This window comes from Delphinapterus leucas, chromosome 11 (genome assembly GCF_059928025.1).
Source record: "Delphinapterus leucas isolate spDelLeu-1000000601 "Yukka" chromosome 11, BTC_Dleu_Yukka2, whole genome shotgun sequence".
Taxonomy (NCBI): Eukaryota; Metazoa; Chordata; class Mammalia; order Artiodactyla; family Monodontidae; genus Delphinapterus; species Delphinapterus leucas.
Window position 1 is genome coordinate 21,941,725 of NC_143139.1, and position 16,580 is coordinate 21,958,304.

Here is a 16,580-nt window from a genome sequence, read left to right on the forward strand (position 1 = left end):
CTTCACCTCTGAATCATTGCTATGATTGCTTGACACTGAAATCAATAGTCCAGTGGCAGCCTCTAAACTGTATTCCTCCAGACTGTTCAAAAATTTAATTCCTTGTATTAAATCACTTCCTGCTTTAAGTACCCAAAATTATTACCATTTGCTGAACTGATAAATCCTGAAGTCAACAAATAAATAAATACATTTCAGCTTCACTGACTTGTATTCGTCTGAAGTCCCTAGAAAAATAGTTTTATAGCCCACATGTAATGCATTTTTATCTTTAATAAGATGACTATCCTCAGATGACTTATTCATCTTCTTTCTCACATCAATACAAACTGTTTATTAAACTGCTATGAGGATGCCATTGATATACACTATAAAAGAGGTTCTTTCTCCACTTTCCCTCATGACTGGGAACTTAAACTGCAGACCAGTGACTAACATCCTTCATGGAACATCTCACCCCTACTCTTCGGTGGTTTTTGGGGGCAAACTTTTACAAACGCATACTGCATTTTGCTGAGGTTTAGAGCTGTTCTATATTAAAATAAAAGAATTAAATGTTCTGAAAGGGGAAGCAACATTACATTTATCCTCTAGAATATTTACAAAATATGTATTTGTAAAAGAAAGAGGTATTCTAACTTCGTGAAAGCGTAATACATCTCTAAATAACAAAGTATTATATCAGAAAGTGCAATTTTACATTAAAGAGCCTGGAACTTATCATCAAAAAGACCTGAGTTAAAATCACATAGAGCTTCTTGACAATGAGAAAACACTTGGGTTTTCTCAATTTCAGTTGGTTCATGCTCAGAAACGTGATGTTTATAACTATCTCCAAAGTTTGTCGTAACATTTTAAAAGATATACCATGCATGACAGTGTCGGCTACAGGAGTTGGTGTACAGCAAATACTAAATAAATGTCGAAATTCCTCTCATTTCTTAAATATACCATGGAAGAACTCTATTTTAACCAAAAAAATAAATAAGTAAAAGCTTTAGAAATTCTACATTCTACTAACTTACAACATAAAATCACAGAAACAGTTCCTAAAGAATTAAGTCAAAACTGTTGTGCAGATCAGTGATAATTAGTCCTGAGACAAGTAGAAAGTAGTTACCCACCGCTGAATTTCCCTTTGGAACTTTTTAACATTTTGATGACTCTAATTACCTCCCCCTCCCACTAATTACCTCTGCTCATCACCCTGCACTACAAAATATTTTAGGTATTCCAAGAAACAGAAGACTCGGGGTAGGTAAACCTCTCTAAATAGTAACAGTTTATAATCCTGCAGATTAAAATAAGAGCTAAGGAGGACCTTCAAGATGGCAGAGAAGTAAGACACGGAGATCACCTTCCTCCCCACAAATACCTCAGAAATACATCTACATGTGGAACAACTCCTACAGAACACCTGCTGAATGCTGGCAGAAGACCTCAGACCTCCCAAAAGGCAAGAAACTCCCCCACGTACCTGGGTAGGGCAAAAGAAAAAACAGAGACAAAAGAATAGGGACAGAAGCTGCACCTCTGGGAGTGAGCTGTGAAGGAGGAAAAGCTTCCACACACTAGGAAGTCCCTTCACTGGCGGAGACAGGGGGTGGGTGGAGGGGAAGCTTCGAAGCCACAGAGGAGAGCACAGCCACAGGGGTGTGGAGGGCAAAGCAGAGAGATTCCCACACAGAGGATCGCCGCCAACCAGCACGCACCAGCCTAAGATGCTTGTCTGCTCACACCACCGGGGCGGGTGGGGCCTGAGAGCTGAGGCTCAGGCTTTGGAGCTCAGATCCCAGAAAGAGGGCTGGGGTTGGCTGTGTGAACACAGCCTGAAAGGGGCTAGTGCGCCACAGATAGCCGGGAGTCCGGAAAAAAGTCTAGAACTGCCTAAGAGGCAAGAGACCACTATTTCAGGGTGCACGAGGAGAAGGGATTCAGAGCACCACCTAAAAAGCTCCGGAGACGGGCATGAGACGTTGCTATCAGCTTGGACCCTAGAGATGGGCATGGAACGCTAACACTGCTGCTGCAGCCACCAAGAAGCCTGTGTGCAAGCACAGGTCACTACACACAGCTCCCCTCCTGGGAGCCTGTACAGCCCGCCACTGCCAGGGTCCCGTGATCCAGGGACCTCTTCCCCAGGAGAACACACAGCGCGCCTCAGGGTGTTGCAATGTGACACTGGCCTCTGCCACCACAGCCTCGCCCCACATTCTGTAGCCCTCTCTCCTGAGTGAGCCTGAGTGAGCCAGAGCCCCCTAATCAGCCACTCCTTTAACCCCGTCCTGTCTGGGTGGAGATGTACACGCAGAGGCGGGGCCAATTCCAAAGCTGAACCCCAGGAGCTGTGCGAACAAAGAAGAGAAAGGGAAATCTCTCCCAGAAGCCTCAAGAGCAGTGGATTAAATCTCCACAATCAACTTGATGTACCTGCATCTGTGGAACACCTGAATAGACAACGAATCATCCCAAAACTGAGGTGGTGGACTTTGGGAGCAACTGTAGACTTGGGGTTTGCTGTCTGCGACAGACTATTTTCTGATTTACATGCTTATCTTAGTTTAGTTTTTAGTGCTTCTTATCATTGGTGGATTTGTTCTTGATTTCACTGCTCTCTTCTTTTTTTGTTTTAAGTACTTCTTTTATTTTTTATTTTAATAATATGTTTTTTTATTTTTTATTTTAATAAATTTATTTTATTTTATTTTTCTTCATTTATATTTTTTCTCCCTTTTCTCCTGAGCTGTGTGGGTGATGGGCTCTTGGTGCTCCGCTTGGGTGTCAGGCCTGAGCCTCTGAGGTGGGAGAGATGAGTTCAGGACATTGGACCACCAGAGACCTCCTGGATCCTGTAATATCAATCTGGAGAGCTCTTCCAGAGGTCTCCGTCTCAATGCTAAGACCCAGCTCCACTCAACAACCAGCAAGCTACAGTGCTGGATACCCCATGCCACACAAGTACCAAGACAGGAACGCAACCCTACCCATTAGCACAGAGGCTACCTAAAATCATACTAGGTTCATAGACACCCCAAAACACACCATTGGACATTGTCTTGCCCACCAGAAAAAGAGGATCCAGACTCATCCACAAGAAAACAGCCACCAGGCTCCTCCACCAGGAAGCCTACACAACCCATGGAACCTACCTTACCCACTGGGGACAGACAGCAAAAAAAACGGCAACTATGAACCTGCAGCCTGTGAAAGCGAGACCCCAAACACAGTGAGTTGAGCAAAATGATAAGACAGAGAAATATCAGGCAGATGAAGAAGCAAGGTAAAAACCCACCAGACCAAACAAATGAAGAGGAAATAGGAAGTCTACCTGAAAAAGAATTCAGAATAATGATAGTAAAGATGATCCAAAACCTTAGAAATAGAATAGAGAAAATACAAGAAACACTTAACAAGGACCTAGCAGAAATAAAGAGCAAACAGACAGTGATGAACAACACAATAAATGAAATTAAAAATTCTCTAGAAGGAATCAATAGCAGAATAACTGAGGCCGAAGAACAGAAAAGTGACCTGGAAGATAAAATAGTGGAAATAACTACCACAGAGCAGAATAAAGAAAAAACAATGAAAATAATTGAGGACAGTCTCAGAGACCTCTGGGAAAAACATTAAATGCATGAACATTCGAATTATAGAGGTCCCAGAAGAAGAAGAGGAAAAAAAAGGGACTGAGAAAATATTTGAAGAGATTATACTTGAAAACTTCCCTAATATGGGAAAGGAAATAGTCAGTCAAGTCCAGGAACCGCAGAGAGTCCCATACAGGATAAATGCAATGAGAAACACGGCAAGACACATATTAATCAAACTATCAAAAATTAAATACAAAGAAAAAATACTAAAAGCGGTAACAGAAAAACAACAAATAAACTACAAGGGAATCCCCATAAGGTTAACAGCTGATCTTTCAGCAGGAACTCTGCAACCCAGAAGGGAGTGGCAGGACATATTTAAAGTGATGAAAGGGAAAAAATTACAACCAAGATTACTCTACCCAGAAAGGATCTCATTCAGATTCGACAGAGAAATTAAAACCTTTAAAGACAAGCAAAAGCTAAGAGAATTCAGCACCACCAAACGAGCTTTACAGCAAATGCTAAAGGAACTTCTCTACGCAGGAAACACAATAGAAGGAAGAGATCTATAATAACAAGCCCAAAACAACTAAGAAAATGGAAAGAGGAATATACATATCAATAACCAACTAAAATATAAATGGGTAAAATACTCCAACCAAAAGATATACACTGGCTGAATGGATACAAAAACAAGACCCTTATATATGCTGTCTACAACAGGCCCACTTCAGACCTAGGGACATGCACAGACTGAAAGTGAAGGGATGGTAAAAGATATTCCATGCAAATGGAAATCAAAACAAAGCTGGAGTAGCAATTCTCATATCAGACAAAATAGACTTTAAAATAAAGACTATCACAAGAGACAAAGAAGAACACTACATAATGATCAAGGGATCAATCCAAGAAGAAGATATAACAATTATAAATATTTATGCATCAAACATAGGAGCACCTCAATACATAAGGCAACTGCTAACAGCCATAAAAGGGGAAATCGACAGTAACACAATAATAGTAGGGGGCTTTTAAACCCCTCTTTCACCAATGGACAGATCAACCAAAATGAAAATAAATAAGGAAACACAAGCTTTAAATGACACGTTAAACAAGACGGACTTAATTGATACTTATAGGACATTCCATCCAAAAACAACAGAATAAACTTTCCTCTCAAGTGTTCATGGAACATTCTCCAGGATAGATCATATCTTAGGTCACAAATCAAGCCTTTGTAAATTTAAGAAAACTGACATCTTATCAAGTATCTTTTCCAACCACAATGCTATGAGACTAGATATCAATTACAGGGAAAAAACTGTACCGACACAAGCCTCTTAGACAGCCTCATCCAACAGAGGGCAGACAGCAGAAGCAAGAATTAAAATCCTGCAGCCTGTGGAACAAAAACCACATTCACAGAAAGAGAGACAAGATGAAAAGGCAGAGGGCTATGTACCAGATGAAGGAACAAGATAAAACCCCAGAAAAACAACTAAATGAAGTGGACATAGGCAACCTTCCAGAAAAAGAATTCAGAATAATGATACTGAACATGATCCAGGACCTCAGAAAAAAAATGGAGGCAGATATCAAGAAGATGCAAGAAATGTTTAACAAAGACCCAGAAGAATTAAAGAACAAACAAACAGAGATGAACAATACAATAACTGAAATGAAAAACACACTAGAAAGAATCAATAACAGAATAACGGAGGCAGAAGAACCGATAAGTGACCTGGCAGACAGAATGGTGGAATTCACTGCTATGGAACAGAGTAAAGAAAAAAGAATGAAAAGAAATGAAGACAGCCTAAGAGACCTCTGGGACAACATTAAACGCAACAAAATTCGCAATATAGGGGTCCCAGAAGAAGAGAGAGAAAAAGGACCAGAGAAAATATTTGAAGAGATTGTAGTCGAAAACATCCCTAACATGGGAAAGGAAATAGCCACCCAAGTCCAGGAAGCACAGAGTCTCATACAGGATAAACCCAAGGAGAAACACGCCGAGACATATAGTACTCAAATTGGCAAAAATTAAAAACAAAAACTATTGAAAGCAAAAGGGAAAAATGACAAATAACATACAAGGGAACTCCCATAAGGTTAACAGCTGATTTCTCATCAGCAGATATTCTACAAGCTGGAAGGGAGTGGCATAATATACTTAAAGTGATGAAAGGGAGAAACTACATCCAAGATTACTCTAACCAGCAAGGATCTCACTCAGATTCGATGAAGAAATCAAAACCTTTACAGACAAGCAAAAGCTAAGAGAATTCAGCACCACCAAAGCCGCTCTACAACAAATGCTAAAGGAACTTCTCTAAGTGGCAAACACAACAGAAGAAAAGGACCTACAAAAACAAACCCAAAACAATTAAGAAAATGGTCATAGGAACATACATATCAATAATTACCTTAAACGTGAATGGATTAAATGCTCCAACCAAAAGATGCAGGCTTACTGAATGGATACAAAAACAGGACCCATATATATGCTGTCTACAACAAACCCAGGTCAGATGTAGGGACACATACAGACTGAAAGTGAGGGGATAGAGAAAGATATTCCATGCAAATGGAAATCAAAAGAAAGCTGGAGGAGCAATATTCATATCAGATAAAAGAGACTTTAAAATAAAGAATGTTACAAGAGACAAGGAAGGACACAACATAATGATCAAGGGGTCAATCCAAGAAGAAGATATAACAATTATAAATATATATGCACCCAACATAGGAGCACCTCAATACATAAGGCAACTGCTCACAGCTCTAAAAGAGGAAATCGACAGTAACACAGTAATAGTGGGAGACTTTAACACCTCACATACACCAATGGACAGATCATCCAAACAGAAAATTAATAAGGAAACAGAAGCTTTAAATGAGACAACAGACCAGATAGATTTAACTGATATTTATAGGACATTCCATCCAAAAACAGCAGATTACACTTTCTTCTCAAGTGTGCACGGAACATTCTGCAGGACAGATCACATATTGGGTCACAAATCAAGCCTCTGTAAATTTAAGAAAATGGAAATCATATCAAGCATCTTTTCTGACAACAACACTATGAGATTAGAAATCAATTACAGGGAAAAAAAACATAAAAAACACAAACACATGGAGGCTAAACAATACGTTACTGAATAACCAAGAGATCACTGAAGAAATCAAAAAATACCTGAGACAAATGACAATGAAAACACGATGATCGAAAACCTATGGGATTCAGCAAAAGAAGTTCTAAGAGGGAAGTTTATGGCATACAAGTCTACCTCAAGAAACAAGACAAATCTCAAATAAACAATCTAACTGTACACCTAAAGGAACTAGAGAAAGAAGAACAAACAAAACCCAAAGTTAGCAGAAGGAAAGATATCATAAATATCAGATCAGAAATAAATGAAACAGAAACAGAGAAAACAATAGCAGAGATAATAAAACTAAATCCTGGTTCTTTGATAAGATAAACAAAATTGATAAACCATTAGCCAGACTCATCAAGAAAAAGAGGGAGAGGACTCAAATGAATAATATTAGAAATGAAAAAGGAGAAATTACAAAAAACGCCATAGAAATACAAAGCATCCTAACAGACTACTACAAGCAACTCTATGCCCCAAAAATGGACAACCTGGAAGAAATGGACAAATTCTTAGGAACGTATAACCTTCAAAGACTGAACCAGGAAGAAATAGAAAATATGAACACACCAATCACAAGAAATGAAATTGAAACTGTGATAAAAATCTTCCAACAAACAAAAGTCCAGGACCAGATGGATTCACAGGTGAATTCTATCAAACATTTAGAGAAGAGCTAACACACATCCTTCTCAAACTCTTCCAAAAAATTGCAGAGGAAGGAACACTCCCAAAATCATTCTATGAGGCCACCATCACCCTGATACCAAAACCAGACAAAGATACTACAAAAAAAGAAAATTACAGACCAATATCACTCATGAATATAGATGAAAAAAGACTCAACAAAATACTAGCAAACAGAATCCAACAACACATTAAAAGGATCATACACCATGATCAACTGGGATTTATCCCAGGGATGCAAGGATCCGTCCATATACGCAAATCAATCAATGTGATACACCATATTAACAAATTGAAGAATAAAAACCATATGATCACCTCAATAGATGCAGAAAAAGCTTTTGACAAAATTCAAAACACATTTATGATAAAAACCCTCCAGAAAGTGGGCATAGAGGGAACCTACCTCAACATAATAAGGCCATATACGACAAACCCACAGCAAACATCATTCTCCATGGTGAAAAACTGAAAGCATTTTCTCTAAGATCAGGAATAAGACAAGGATATCCACCCTCACCACTATTATTTGGCATAGTTTTGGAAGTCCTAGCCACAGCAATCAGAGAAGAAAAAGAAATAAAAGGAACACAAATTGGAAAAGAAGAAGTAAAACTGTCACTGTTTGCAGATGACATGATACTATAAATAGAGGATCCTAAAACTGCCACCAGAAAACTACTAGAGATAAGCAATGAATTTGGTCAAGTTGCAGGATACAAAATTAATGCACAGAAATCTCTTGCATTCCTATACACTAATGATGAAAAATCTGAAAGAGAAATTAAGGAAACACTCCCATTTACAACTGCAACAAAAATAATATAATACCTAGCAATAAACCTATCTAGGGAGACTAAAGACCTGTATGCAGAAAACTATAATACACTGATGAAAGAAATTAAAAATGATACCAACAGATGGAGAGATATACCATGTTTTTGGACTGGAACAATCAACATTGTGAAAATGACTATACTACCCAAAGCAATCTACAGATTCAATGCAATCCCTATAAAACTACCATTGGCATTTTTCACAGAACTAGAACAAAAAATGTCACAATTTGTATGGAAACACAAAAGACCCCAAATAGCCAAAGCAATCTTGAGAAAGAAAAACGGAGCTGGAGGAATCAGGCTCTGGGACCTCAGGCTATAGTTCAAAGCTACAGTAATCGGGCCAGTATGGTACCGCCACAAAAACAGAAGTATAGATCAATGGAACAGGATAGAAAACCCAGAGATAAATCAGCACACGTATGGTCACCTTATCTTTAATAAAGGAGGCAAGAATATACAATGGAGTAAAGGCAGCCTCTTCAATAAGTGGTGCTGGGAAAATTGGACAGCTACATGTAAAAGAATCAAGTTAGAACACTCCTTAACACCATACACAAAAATAAACTCAAAATGGATTACAGACCTAAATGTAAGCCCAGACACTATAAAACTCTTAGAGGAAAACATAGGCAGAACATTCTATGACATAAATCACAGCAAAATCCTTTTTGACCCACCTCCTACAAAAATGGAAATAAAAACAAAAATAAAGAAATGGGACCTAATGAAACTTCAAAGCTTTTACACAGCAAAGGAAACCATAAACGAGACCAAAAGACAACCCTCAGAATGGGAGGAAATATTTGCAAATGAAGCAACTGACAATGGATTAGTCTCCAAAATTTACCAGCAGCTCATGAAGCTCAATATCAAAAAAACAAACAACCCAATCCAAAAATGAGCAGAAGACCTAAACAGACATTTCTCCAAAGAAGATATACAGACTGCCAACAGCACATGAAAGAATGCTCAACGTCTTTAATCATTAGAGAAATGCAAATCAAAACTACAATGAGATATCATCTCACACCAGTCAGAATGGCCATCATCACACAATCTACAAACGATAAATGCTGGAGAGGGTGTGGAAAAAAGGAACCCTCTTGAACTGCTGGTGGGAATGTAAACTGACACAGCCACTATGCAGAATAGTATGCAGGTTTCTTCAAAAACTAAAAATAGAACTACCATACATCTCTGCAATCCCAATACCTGGCATACACCCTGAGAAAACCATAACTCAAAAAGAGTCATGTACCACAATGTTCACTGCAGGTCTATTTACAATATCCAGGACGTGGAAGCAACCTAAGTGTCCATCGACAGATGAATGGATAAAGAAGATGTGGCATATATATACAATGGAATATTACTCAGCCATAGAAAGAAACCAAATTGGGTTATTTGTAGTGAGGTGGTTGGACCTAGAGTCTGTCACACAGAGTGAAGTAAGTCAGAAAGAGAAATACAAATACTGTACGTTAACACCTATATATGGAACCTAAAAAAAAAAAAAAGGTTCTGAAGAACCTAGGGGCAGGACAGGAATAAAGACGCAGATGCAGAGAATGGGCCTGAGGACATGAGGAGGGGGAAGGATAGCTGGGACAAAGTGAGAGAGTGTCATGGACATATATACACTACCAAATGTAAGGTAGATAGCTAGTGGGAAGCAGCCACATAGCACGGGGAGATCAGCTTGGTGCTTTGTGACCACCTAGAGGGGTGGGATAGGGAGGGTGGGAGGGAGACGCAAGAGGGAGGGGATATGGGGATTATGTATACATATAGCTGATTCACTTTGTTATACAGCAGCAACTAAGACAACAATGTAAAACAATTATACTCCAATAAAGATGTTAAATAAAATAAAATAAAATAACAACTAAATAAAACACTAGAGAGGTATTTAAGAAACTCAATACATTATCTTTATACTGTTGGCACTAGTCTACTAAAACACTGCTTAAAAATTTTTATGGTTTATTTAGTATTTAGTGAAATCTGAAAACAGCAACTAATTAACCTACTGAAAATTAAAACCAATATAACAGAGGATTTATGATCAGTGTCTTACTATTCTGTAGATGAAACAGATTTGGGGGATTTTCATGTTGGTAATAAAGCATATTGTCCATCCATTGGGTATTTTTACATATTTATAAGGTTATTCAATAATAAAAGGAATGATTTATAGGTTGCCAATAAAAAGCCACCATGAATGGTAGAAACAAAAATTCCCCTCTCTGTACAGGTCTCAGCTTAGGACCTATTCCTCTTTTTCTCCACCTCACTCCCTCCTATTGTCCTGATTCCTGGCTTATAGGATTTACAGTGGGAAGGAGGAAGAGTGAAAAAGTAGTCAGATGAGGTAACAAGTGAGAGCAATTGACAAGAATTAACCAAAGTACAAATTTATGCAGATATTTGACTTGGCAAATGGAAATTTTATGCTGATTTAAAAGATATTGTTTGGATTACTTCAAAATAGATCTTGAAAACAGACCTCAATTGGCTCCTCACCACCTTTTACTTGATTTTCAACCATTTCTCCATTCTCATAGCTGCTGCTCTTCTCAACCCATAACTCAGATTTTTCTACAGTTAGTCGAAGCTGGTCTAGGTCTGCCTTGATTTGCTTGTAGTTATCTACGTCCTGATTGGACACCAGTAACTGTACCTGGAAACAGAATTGCAATCCTTAGTTTACTTAACTTACTTATGGAATTTCCTTTATTCCTATTTCATTTATGTCAAAAATCCCGTCTTTTTAACATATTTGCCCCTCAGTTGAAGTTTAGTATTTCTAGAATATTTATGAATATTTTATATATATTTATATATATTTTACATATTTTAGATGTATATTGATCATGAAAATTCCCCTGAAAGTATCTGTGAACTCTACTCAATATATTCACATGCTATGAAGAATTATACATATAAAAAAGTGAGCCCTAGCAAAGCTTTTCAAAGTGTTAAAGAGTAATTTAAAATGAGATACCCTAACTCTAATTTTACTGCTAAAGTTAATTTTTCTGAGACTCTCTCTATTTGAAAAGAGGTAGAAGCATAAAAACAAGTGGAAGAAAACAGTGGTACAGTCTAAACCTAAATTTATATGTATTGTGTGACATTTACAAATATATGAATAATTATCTGTATTTATATAATTACTCTTTTAATTATTTCATATTGTAACATACCCTTGTAAAACTTCCTAATGAAGATCAATGCTCTATTAAATAAATATTAGTGAAATACATGTAAGCCCTGAGATATTTCTCATTAATAGTCTCAAGATTGATATCATTCAAAGACAACAAAGAAAAAGATTAGATCCATCACAATTCCTTTCTTTTGGATTTCTACATTTTTTCAATCACGACATTTATTTCAGTGCATTACCCAAATTTATCAGTAAAATCTGGGGTCAAAATAACAGCACTGGCAACAAAATTCCTAATATGGTTTTATCTCCCAGTGCCCTCCTAAATTTTAGCGCCTGTCATTTACATTAAAGATATTAACTGAAAAATCACTTGTGGGGATCTCTTTCTAAAATAGATCAAGTCTTGGCCTAAGACAAGGCCATATCTATCTTTAAACATAGAAAGTGTCCTCAGGAAAAGCTGCGCAGTCTCATTAACTCTGCAACCATGAAGTCAGGTTGGATGTTATAAACAATATTTTCAGAGCCTCTGCTATGGAACTACTGAGGGCTACTGAATCTCACCTGCTTAAATGCCTGTAAAACTTCCGCTCTCTGGCTGAAGTGCTTGAACAGCAGCTGCAGGGCTCCTGATAGCAAAGGAGGGTAGTCATGCATGATCAGATGAATGAGGACCCGTAAAAATGTCCTGCCTCCTTCATCATCAAGTTGAACTGGATTTTTTTCCTTTCTATAAAACCAAAAATTATTCTAAAATAACTTATATTTACATAAAATTTAGTCAGAAGTGGTTAAAATTGTGTGTACATCCTCAGTTATCACCCACCCACCCCGCCAAAAAAAACTGGAAAGTATAAAGGAAGAAATTTTTACTCTTTTTTGGCCTCGGGTAACTAGTGAGGAAACAAAACATAGAGAAAACTTGTGTTTGTCCATGACAGTAGGGGTGACCTAAGTCCCAGTTTGTCCAAGGCTGAGGGGGTTCCCAAGATAGGCGACTTTGAGTAATTGCACTGGGAAAGTAGCAGGCAAACCGGGATGATTTGGTCATCTAGGCAAAGACAAAAGATAGACTCTGAATCAATCCTGAAGCGTTTATTGAGAAGACATACTTGGCTGGATGTACATCAAGGACTGAACTTCCCCAGAGTCCAAAAACCTCTCCACGACAGGTGGTGAGGCATGGGGAAGGCAGTGCTCGTGCACACAGGCACACAGGCATCACCAGAGCAACTCTGCGAGTTTGGTGTATCCGGACTCTGAGCAAGATTCCCCTGATAAAATGTCCATTTATTTTAAGATGAAAATCATACACTGGTTTATTCTCTCTTCTCGGGAATAATGAAATACTTGAATAGGAAAACACAGCAACAATAACAACAGCAAAAACTGGCAAAACAATATAAAAACAAACTTAAACCAAATGTTCACTAGAGATAAAAATCCTTTTGGGTTCCCCTGATTCCTCATTCTTGTCTTTCTTTCTAACCAAAGAAAATGCAGTGCCTTAGTACAGAAATTTGTTTAGGTACTCATGGCAAATCTATGATAAAAATGAATGCCAGAAACTCAATAATTTGTAGCTCAGACATTTTACGGTTTTGACTTTTCTTTTTGACTATTACTTTCATTTATGGGAAAAAAAGAAACAACCTAAAAACAGTGAGTAGCAGGGCACCTGACAGCAAAGGAGAGTAGTCATGTCAGAGATGTTTCATTTTCTTTAATCATGGATATTTCCAATTGGCAGAAAATAGCGTTATTTCTCACTTATAAAGTTAATGATAACGTTGAAAGAAGTTACTTTCTTGCCTCCAATTTCTCAGATTTGGGGAAGCAACGTTTTGCAAGAGGCAGCAATATTCATACCAGGAAACTTAAAGGGCGTTCATGTGCTGTCATTATTTGAGGAAAGAAAAGCAAAGAATTCAGGGGAAAGTTCAATACACTGAACTCATGTCTCCTGTCTTTTTTTTACCTGACCTAAAGAAAAGCTATGCTTTCTCTTCTACAGTAAATTAGCAGCTTCATTTATGGCAGAAATTATGTTGGCAACGATAAAGGATCTAAAATTAAATAGATATAGCGAAGTGAACAATAAAGTGTCAATAAAATTCTAAGTAAAATCTTATTTACAAGAAAAAGACACATAAATGTTACTGTACCTTCCAGCAAACATAGTTTCTGCCTGAGCTGCAATTTCATCTATGTCAGGAACAATAGCTGCAAAGACAAATGGTAAAATCCATTCTTTATCATTTTATAATTAGGAGTCCCAATATTTATGATAATATTAGCTTACCTAAAAATGCTTTTGTCTTAATTTCTTTATGCCACCAAAAGTCAATTAACACTTTAAAAAGTCTCAATACAGTTCCCCTTATCGGTCAATATTTTAAATTGAAGTTTACATTTTAAAATATATATTGTTATAGTCAAAGATACATTTAAAAGATCAGAAAGAACCATTTACAAACTTTCCACATCTGTATAAGTATGTATGTGTGTGTGTGTGTATATATATATATATATATATATATATATATATATCAACTACACATACACCTATATACACACATTTAATTTAAATGGGTAATGACATGGAAGAATAATATTTTTTAAAGAATCACAGTATACCTATAAGGAACCTTGTTACTACATGGTACTTCCAAACATGATCTTTTAACCTAAGCTTACTTCTATAAATCCGTCCCTTCTTCTTCTGGGACAGGATATTTGATTTCTTTTTTTTTGAATGTGAACCAATCATGATTCTTCACTCATCCCCAACAATAACATTTTGAAAATATCTACGATAAGTACACAATTTATTTCTCACCTCCAAAAGTATGAAAAGAAAACAGAGCAAGACATAAAAAGGCAAAAAGAATTCTTCCCAGAATGCTTCCTCTAATGAATACAACCAATTTAAGAGATCAGGTAAATCAGAGAGAACTGGTTTTCTGGGGATGCCCCTAGACTTTCCCTCCCACACTTTTACTGACACTTAGAGCTCCTGTTTCCAGAAGTCTGGCTTCTGAAAGCCAATAATTCTTATGCTAGTGTCAATGCAACTGCCAGCAAGACTTTCTGGTTCTGCCCTAACATTCCTGGAAATAGCCCTTTGGAGTCCTACAATTCTGGGAAGCATAAAAAAACCAACACTGTTGCAAATGTTCCAGGGAGACTTCTAGCTCAGGACAGCTTAACCCCTTCCGTAGAGGCATGCTGCCTTTGGATGGTACCGATGAGTCGGACAGCAGGACATTTGGTTGAGCATCTACATTAACTACACACTTATAATCATTGACTCATTCCTATCAAATCGATTGATGCAGAAAGAAGAGGAGGCTTCCTGATGTTTTCACAGTGGTTGTGGTTAAAAGAAAGTATCATATCTGTGTACAAATCCTGCCCCAGCAAAAGAATTCTGTTAACTGGCTAATTCTTCAATACAACATAGTTTCCAACTTGCCATGACTGGCCTGATCTATCCAGAAAAACGGTAATTTAATATACCTTAGGTTTCATAAGGTACTTTCCAGAGTCACAAAATTTTTACAATAAATTTTATGCTCTTATGTCATTATGCTCCCACACTCACAGAGTGGCTTCATTCTTACACATTTTAAATGTGAAAAACTGAAATATACTACCAATTTACAACCATGCAAGGAAATAAAGAACGAACGCATGCATACACACACACAATAAAGCCAACACCCACATCCAGACCATTGTGGGGAATGCCATGTCTTTTTTCTTGAGCGGGGTGATTCCTACAAAATACCTTTCCTCCTGAGAGCAGCATTTCGCACTATTCTTTGATCCAAGTCAAAAAAAGAAAACCAAAAAACCTTGGATTTTCACCAAAAGAGCATAATGCGTAAAAGATTCAGACTCTGAAACTAAAAGCTGGTTCTTTGAGAAGATAAACAAAATTGATAAACCATTAGCCAGACTCATCAAGAAAAAAAGAGAGAAGGCTCAAATCAATAGAATTAGAAATGAAAAAGGAGATGTAACAACTGACACTGCAGAAATACAAAGGATCATGAGAGATTACTACAAGCAACTCTATGCCAATAAAATGGACAACCAGGAAGAAATGGACAAATTCTTAGAAAAGCACAACCTTCCAAGACTGAACCAGGAAGAAACAGAAAATATAAACAGACCACTCAAAAGCACTGAAATTGAGACTGTAATTAAAAATCTTCCAACAAACAAAAGCCCAGGACCAAATGGCTTCACAGGCAAATTCTATCAAACATTTAGAGAAGAGCTAACACCTATCCTTCTCAAACTCTTCCAAAATATAGCAGAGCGAGGAACACTCCCTGACTCATTCTATGAGGCCACCATCACCCTGATACCAAAATCAGACAAAGCTATCACAAAGAAAGAAAACTACAGGCCAATATCACTGATGAACATAGATGCAAAAATCCTCAACAAAATACTAGCAAACAGAATCCAACAGCACATTAAAAGGATCATACACCATGATCAAGTGGGGTTTATCCCAGGGATGCAAGGATCCTTCAATATATACAAATCAGTCAATGTGATAAACCATACTAACAAACTGAAGGAGAAAAAACATATGATCATCTCTATAGATGCAGAAAAAGCTTTTGACAAAATTCAGCACACATTTATGATAAAAACCCTCCAGAAAGTAGGCATAGAGGGAACTTACCTCAACAAAATAAAGGCCATATGTGACAAACCCACAGCCAACATCATTCTCAATGGTGAAAAACTGAAACCATTTCCACTAAGATCAGGAACAAGACACGGTTGCCCACTCTCACCATTCTTATTCAACACAGTTTTGGAAGTTTTAGCCACAGCAATCAGAGAAGAAAAAGAAATAAAAGGAGTCCAAATCATAAAACAAGAAGAAAAGCTGTCACTATTCACAGATGACATGATACTATACATAGAGAATCCTAAAGATGCTACCAGAAAACTACTAGAGTTAATCAAAGAATTTGGTAAAGTAGCAGGATACAAAATTAATGCACAGAAATCTCTTGCATTCCTATACACTAATGATGAAAAATCTGAAAGAGAAATTTAGGAAATGCTCCCATGCAACAAAAAAAATAAAATACCT

At 37.3% G+C, this 16,580-nt stretch overlaps 1 protein-coding gene across 4 annotated transcripts in view; it reads right to left on the minus strand.

The window, feature by feature from the left end:
* The window catches only part of ITPR2 (inositol 1,4,5-trisphosphate receptor type 2), a 562,910-nt gene that overhangs the window by 293,984 nt on the left and 252,346 nt on the right, over positions 1–16,580 (minus strand). For all 4 annotated transcript variants that reach the window (XR_002645176.2, XM_089919972.1, XM_022577817.3 and 1 more), the window contains 3 exons: positions 13,624–13,681; positions 12,023–12,188; positions 10,793–10,966 (listed from right to left, as the gene is read on the minus strand). Coding sequence is in view for 3 of the 4 variants with exons in the window: in XM_089919972.1 (XP_089776098.1) it covers positions 10,793–10,966; positions 12,023–12,188; positions 13,624–13,681 (398 nt within the window). In the remaining variant the exon portion in view is untranslated. The remainder of the gene's footprint in view (positions 1–10,792; positions 10,967–12,022; positions 12,189–13,623; positions 13,682–16,580) is intronic.